Below are 7,629 nucleotides of genomic sequence, written 5' to 3'. Positions count from 1 at the left end.
CACACACACAGTGTAAAATATGTTTCACAATGGCTTAGCGGCTTTCAAGCAATCTGCATTAATGTCATTCAGGACCTGCACAGTTTCAGCAATAATCCAGTAATTAGGGCACACATGCCGAGCACTATTACCGGATCAAAGCAACATTTCACTGTCCAATGTCAGTGAGCCCCCATTGCACCAATAGATAAGAGTATTTTTAACAGTCACAATAACAGCTTTCAGAATTGCAGCCTTCTTGGACGGGGAATTTGCATGAGACGTAGGGATACATGTCTCATGCTTATATGAAGATTGCTGAGAAATGACATAACTCTGGCGGCACTCATTGTACTGTATCTGAAAGCGTCCCAAGGATTAACATGCTTTGATAGACAATAGAAAAGAGGCGATTTTGGTTTTCTCCAGTTTTTACTGATTTTCACACATATCACAGAACATTACCTAACGATATGAGAGCACATGCACTCTTATCTTGTTTTTCTTACACCTTTTTTCCTTCAAAAACAGATTTGTCAAATACTTTCCTGAAAAAACACACACACTGATAACCACAGGATTTTTTTATGGTGCAGAAAATGGAGGGAAAACAATTGGTTGGTACTTCACTCGTCAATTTGTAAGAGTCACACAAACTAGTCATTAGTGTGCTGTTGTTTGAACAGTAGATGAGAGAGAGGCAGGTAGCGAGGAAGAAAAGCTCACTGTAACAAACACGTCCCATACACTACCTGTCAGACTAATTGGGAGCTTGAATTGTTTTGGAAAGTAAGATCTCCTTCTGGTATCTATTATTTATGTTTCTTAAAAAAAATAAAAATAAAATAAAAAATACTTTGTCTAACAGAAAAAAAGACGAAAGAGAAAAATCCACTAATCCAGAAATCATGCGATGAATTGAACGCATTGCTAGAAGTATATCCTTCCGATTATCTGAAGCTTACACTGAGTGTCAAACAAAACAGGTCGAACGAGGTAACTGAATCAAAGCAGAGAAACATGATGTGCCCTGTACTGGATATTATTAGTGGCGATGGAGCGTTCTGTGATAATACTGCATGTGTAGTATGTATTTCTCCTTCAACGTGCTAATAATGCAATAACAGAAAGTTCTAAATGGTGAAGCTTGCCATCATTTTGTTAAACTTGACTGATGCAAGGTGGTTCAATATTATGGGCCAATCGAATCAAGAAGGAGACAGGCCCTGCCAGTAAATGAGAACATATAAAAGTCACTTAACAAGCAGCCTGTGCCCCCTCATTGTGGCCACTATAAAAACGGAAATGTTTGAGTCTTCTTCTAGTGAACAGATGTTCCGACAAAACTGCTACTACGGGAGCATCCATGCTACTATCGCTAATTCTTGGTACGATGGTTTTACCAAAATATGACTTTAATATTGATTAATTATTTCCATTATTTTCACCAGTATTTCCAGCATAACTTTTACTACTTTGGGCTCATCATCATCAAATTATGGTTAACGGAAAGTGTTTTGATTTTATATAAATGGTAAACTTCTTTACTTATAAAACGTGTATGCTTTCGGTCATTATTCGTGTTCACTGTGAATTGCTGTGCTTTAAGTTCTGCGGAATTTGTCTGAACGTGAGAGGAAGGCCCTACACACTTCTGAACAGAGGTGGCAAATCCAGCTCCAGAAAGTAAAAACCCTGCCACAGTTTGGCTTTGCCCCAGGTGCTAGCTAGCCCATGGTGCTCGGTTACCTGCTAAGGAGCTAGCTAGTTAGCATCAATGGCTAAAGCCAAACTGTGGCTTTAGGGTTTTTACTTTCTGGACCTGGATTGCCACCTCTGCTTCTGAATTCTTCTTGTCACATTATCAAAAACACCATCAGGTGCCATACATACATCATATATACAATACAGAAGCGGTCACCAACATGATGCCTGTGGGCACCTGGCAGGCCCCAAGGACCACATTAGTAGCCCGTAGATCTGGGGCATTGTCTAAGAAAAGGGAAAAGATTTATAGAAATAATGTATTGCGCATTGGTATTTATCTGTATTCTAAATATTATGAGAAATCATAAACATGATCAGAATTAAATAAATGTCATTAATTATTGATAATAACTGGGGCTGTCACTAACAAAACTTTGTAGAAATTGATGACTCGGACAATTGCTCACAATTTTAATCTAAACCAATTTTTGTAATTGACTTTTTCGAATAGCTACGCCCCCACCCCACCCCCTCCCATTCCCCCCAGCCTTAATAATTACAATGTTATTTCAGAAGTGTGTATCAAACTAATCAGCAAACAAGAAGTAGCTCTCAGCCCCAAAAAGGTTGGTGACTAATTGTCAATTGAACAAATATTATTACGCAAGGCATACTGCATGATACAACTGTAATTCCAAAATGGCAGAAGCCATATTTTTGTAAAACTTCTTAAATAAAATTGAATGTTCACACTTCAATCACACACTGAGGGTTTAATTTTGGATCAATTGTGGTGTTGTATAAAGGCAAATAATAAAAACCTTGTCATTGTCCAAATATACTTCTTGACTTATATCTTTGTATCTACTTTAGATTATTTCCTAAAATGTTAACTTTCTGTAATTCCAAACAAACCCTTGCCATCTGATTAAAATGTGACATTACAATAATTTATTATGTTGATAACGTATGATACGTAAAAACGTGCGACAAAAGAGTGTACGTTTGAGAAGACAAAGCTAAGACAAATGGACTGTAAGATCGTCATGAGATTTCAGTTGCTGTATTTCAGGTTAAATGTTTTGGGGACAAAACAAGAAAGAATTGAGCTAAAACATCCTTAAGAAAAAAAGATACAAACTAGGTTTCTGTAAGTCGTAGCAAGTTTTCTTCAAGGCTGGCTCAAGTTTGTTTATGGTCAGTGCTGAGTTATCCACAACATGCATTCTAAATATTATTTTTATTTATTTTTTTATTATTTTGAGCGTATATTTAGTAATAGTCTTGCCCACATTTGGAAAAAACGTCACAGCATTCAACAAAATGCCAGTGTCAAGTGTTTTAGGAACAATTACATGAACACACAAAATACACGAACCGTCAAAACTCTAAGGCACTTACACGTGTATTTTAACATTGCCAATGCTTACGATTGTTGTCTCTATGATACGGAGTAGACACTATGATGTATCTCTTGCAGGTCAAAATAACAGAAAACTGCACATAAATTTATGTAACCAAGAAAAAATAAGAGTAAAGTCAAGTTTTGGAATGCTAAATGGTATTCTGAGCACAATCATTAACACACACACTCTTGTTTAGGGTCCTGAAGTAAGACCATTGCACCATAGCATGGCTGCCTTTAAAACTTTTTTTTTTGTGCTATGTTATGGATCTCGAAAATGGTCTTGGGGACAGTGCAAGATCCTGTAATTGTAACATTACAACACAATGTCACAATCCTTCAGTCTTTCTTTTATCATCCAATTTCAGTTAGCTTGGCATTATGGGTAAAGTTCTACTAAAGAAGTTGTTGGTCATTACTGCGTTGATGTATATTCTCCAAGGGCCCTACTTTTGGTATATCTATTTACGTGGGAGTTTTCTTCCTTCTGGTATTTTTAGAGACTGAGAACAGGTAAAATTGAGTGCCGTTATGGGATGGAATGTAGCGGCGCCACTTTGTATTAAAATCAGAGTGGTCAGAACGCACGTCGGGTTTGACATTGCAGGAACAGACTTGCTGGGATCTGTGCGTGACATTGGCAGGTAAAACTGCAACATCTCCCTTTGCTGCATGTGACGTGGAAATTTGGAGACAGACTTGTACCCGTGACTGTGCACCTGTGTGTGACCTCCTTAAGAGTTCTGCCACACGGCCAGGGCGGTGCTATGAAGATAATAATGATTCAAATTCATTCACTGAATTGATTGAGAGGAATTGTCCCAAGCTGTTGTCATATTCATGAGTGAAACAGATGTGTCTGCCTGCGCCTCGATCAAAAGCACCAAAATCGCGATAGACCACTTGCGGCACTAGATAGACCTGGTTTTACAGAGTCTAAAATCTCGTCTACTTTTTGACAAAAAATTGACGCAGCAGCTCAGTACGCCAGAATGCTCCGAAAAGCATAGCATGTCTACCAAATTTACAGACATGCTAAAACTAGACTTGCTCCGGCATGAAACTTAAGATGCGCACTAGTGGTGCAATGGATCACAAAAATCGGATCACGGATCGGATCGTTTTTTGGATCAGCAAAAAAAAAAAGAGAAGAAGATAAATAGTACTTTGTCTTCATTTATTTTGTAAAATGCTTTTTCCCATTAAAAACAAATCTACTCACAATGTCTAATATGGCCATTTAGGATTTAGGAACACAACTTTAAGTGCAAATGAGGCAAACACATTCTTATTTTATAGATGGACCATGTGTAAAATAGCAAGGTATCAAATGGCTTGAAGTTGTGTTCCTAAAATCGAAACGGCTATATTTGACATTTTGAGTTGAATTTTTGAAGTTTTTTTTAATTGGCGAAGTGTTTTATAAAATAAATGAAGACAATGTTCTATTTATCTTTATTTATTTATTTATTTTTAATAATGAAAATACCTCAAAGTGCAATTTAAGGCACATTCCCTTTTCACTTTAAACACGGAGAGTGAATTACAAAATAGCCAGTTGGTCCAGAATATTGAAAAAGTAGTAAAGAAAGCAAGCCAGGTAACAGCTGTCACTCGTTACTGTTGCCAGCCCTTTTTTGCGTTTTGAACTTCAGGGCCACCGTACCAGCAAGGCAATCGTTGTACCAAACAATGACGGTGTAACTAACTAGTGGTTACTTATCGTCCTAAGTTAGTGATTAAATATACTTTCGGGATGGCATCATGATATTGGTAGTAAATATGTAATTTCAATCAAAACTTCGGTAATGTAAGCCGAAACGTCGACAAGGGAAGTCAAGCTAGCAGTCATGCCGCCACGAAGACCGACTTCAAAGTAAAAGCCCATTAAGGGTTGCATTGGCGTCAATGTATTATTTGGAACATTTTATTTTGAATTTAGCCTTAGCGTAGGCGGCGGTTTGAATAAGTTCCCAGCTTCCTTGACATGTCTGAAATGCCGGTGTCAATGAAAAGATTCAAGAGAGAGGAAGAAGAGGGAGAAAAAAAATTCTTTATCATTAATTTGAGGACTAATTTCACCCCAAATTGTTTAAATGCTCCCATACGTGCAATTTACGTGATCCACAAGGATTTTTAACTTCCTCTGCTGCCATTATAGTGAATGTCGACTGATCATGTAGCTTTCGAGTGAATGCGCACCCCCCACCCCCACCAACCAATTCGCGGATCATGCGCAATCCGAACCGTAGGGGCTGATCCGAACCGACCACAGATCATGATGATCCGTTTCACCACTAATGCGCCCATTTTTAGGCCAAGCACAGTCTACTATCTGTTACCAAATTGCCAGATACACCGGGGGCGCAGCAGCTGTCTCCGCCGGAATACTCAGAGACGCAATGCAGTCCCAAACATGGTAGAGGAGACGTGCCTCGGCATGAGAATTGAAATGTGCTCCATTTTTACGCCGAGCGCACGTACACCTGTCTACGTAAATACAGCCCGAAGACTTGCATGTAAGCAAATTGTCATTGTCTGTGACCCCTGCGCCGCCAACAGTGAACCTTGAGAAGATCTCCTTCAGAATTCGAGCCCCATTCACGAGGTGTGACGCCGTGCGACTCCTCTTCTACTTCAGCCTCCCCCTGCTCAACACGAGACGTCAACGTCCTGGAGTGAGCGTGACCCTGCATGGTCCTTGTCTGACTTTTCTGTATTGAAGTAGCTCGAACCCAATCAGTAGAAGGTCCCGCCTGTCTCCTTTCAACAACCCCTTCCTCCTCCTCTTCATCAATTTCATCTTCCTCCTCTGCGTCCTCATCCTCATCGTCGGGCCCTTCTATGACAGTCAGTCCTATCTTAGGATTGCTAGCTATTTGAAAGAAGGAGGACGAGTGCGGAGTGGACAGTTCTGCATCGTACATGGAGAATGGGAGGTGCAGGTAGTGTCCCGCAGCTGCCGCTGCAGCGTAGATGCAGCAGCATGTCTGGGTGCAGTCATTGCGAAGGTCGCTTTGTCCTGCACGGACCATTCGGAACCGCTTACGAAACGGTGGTCCGGCTTGGGGTGCTAAGCAGATGGGCGTTGGTACGGACCTGTTGAGTGCTTGCTGTGTGGGGTTCGAGGTCGGGGGTAAGACGGTGGTAAAAACTGGGTTGGGAGAGAAGCACCATTCGGTGCTCTGGAGCAGGATGTCAGCTCGTAGACGCCGGAGGAGGTTGTTAACAAGGACGGAGCGTCGCAAGAAAACTTCAGGGTCATCAATGAAGCGCATCTTGTCCAGAGAAAGGCGCAGCACGTGGGCCCGTTCCTCCATAACGGGGGCCACCTGAGGGACAGTTGGCAACATGAGTAAAAAAAACAATTATTCTGATTCAGTCAGAAAAAGTATTTAACGCTTCAGTTGATAGTTATACGTATCTACGTCATTTATGAGTATTTGTTAGTCAAATGTCCTGATTGTACAGTTTCAAATTAAGACAAAAACGTCTGTAAAAATATGTAGGTTGAATTGTCATCCTTTCATGACTTCTGCTGATCATCAGGCCGACCACAGTCTTATGGCTCACATTTCATCCATCCATCTTCTACCGCTTATCCGGGGTTGGGTTGCGGGGGCAGCAGCTTTAGCAGTGAAGCCCAGACTTCCCTCTCCCCAGCCACTTCATCTAGCTCCTCCGTCAGGATTCCAAAGCCTTGCCAGGCTAGTCGAGAGACGTAGTCTCTCCAGCGTGTCCTGGGTCGTCCCCGGAGCCTCCTGGCGGTGGGACATCCCCGGAACACTTCTTCAGGGAGGCTTCCAGGAGGCATCCGAACCAGATGCCCAATCAACCTCAGTTGGCTCCTCTCAACGCAGATGACCGGGCTTCTCACCCTATCTCTAAAGGAGAGCCCGGATACCCTGTGGAGGAAACTATTTCGACCGCTAGTATCTAGGATCTTGTTCTTTCGGTCACGACCCACAACTTGTGACTATAGGTGAGGTTGTAGATTGACCGGTAAATCGAGAGCTTTGCCTTTTGGCTTAGCTCTTTCTTCACCACAACAGACCGATACAGAAGCCGCATCACTGCAGACACTGCACCGATCCGGCTCTCATTCCAACCCAGCTAATATAACATCAACATTTCATCCGAGTTCAATCTCTATAGCTTCCTGCAGATTTTACAATCTTTCAAAGAAGAAAACAGCAAAGAAACATAACATGTTCTTTTGATAATCGAACCAATAAATGAAGCATAAAATGTGCTGTTCAATACTTACAGTCTGGCAGTATGTCCTGAAACTGAATGCAGCTTCATCATCATCATCAACAAACTTCCTCTTGAAGTATGCAATTCTTGACATTGACACATGGTCAGGAAGTCGTCGAAAGGGAGGCTCTACACAAAACAGAACTGTTATTATATACCTATCAGTTACAGTCAGTTAAGCTTTTGATGGCAAATATCAATATATCCAATATACAGTACAAAAACATTAAATCAACATATTGCTAGTAAGCTTGTACTACACTGGAAGTTGAGGCACAATA

The 7,629-nt window shown here is 41.1% G+C and overlaps 1 protein-coding gene across 1 annotated transcript in view; it reads right to left on the bottom strand.

The window, feature by feature from the left end:
- Positions 1–2,251: 2,251 nt before the first annotated feature.
- Positions 2,252–7,629, bottom strand: part of sertad4 (SERTA domain containing 4) — a 29,766-nt gene continuing 24,388 nt past the window's right edge. The window contains exons 4-5 of the mRNA XM_077568994.1: positions 7,359–7,477; positions 2,252–6,423 (exon numbers count right to left, since the gene is read on the bottom strand). Of these exons, the coding sequence (XP_077425120.1) occupies positions 5,623–6,423; positions 7,359–7,477 (920 nt within the window). The 3' untranslated portion in view covers positions 2,252–5,622. The remainder of the gene's footprint in view (positions 6,424–7,358; positions 7,478–7,629) is intronic.

This window comes from Vanacampus margaritifer, chromosome 1, assembly GCF_051991255.1.
Source record: "Vanacampus margaritifer isolate UIUO_Vmar chromosome 1, RoL_Vmar_1.0, whole genome shotgun sequence".
NCBI classification, from domain to species: Eukaryota; Metazoa; Chordata; class Actinopteri; order Syngnathiformes; family Syngnathidae; genus Vanacampus; species Vanacampus margaritifer.
The sequence above is the reverse complement of the archived record's forward strand: the minus strand, read 5'-3'. Positions and strand labels throughout refer to the sequence as shown.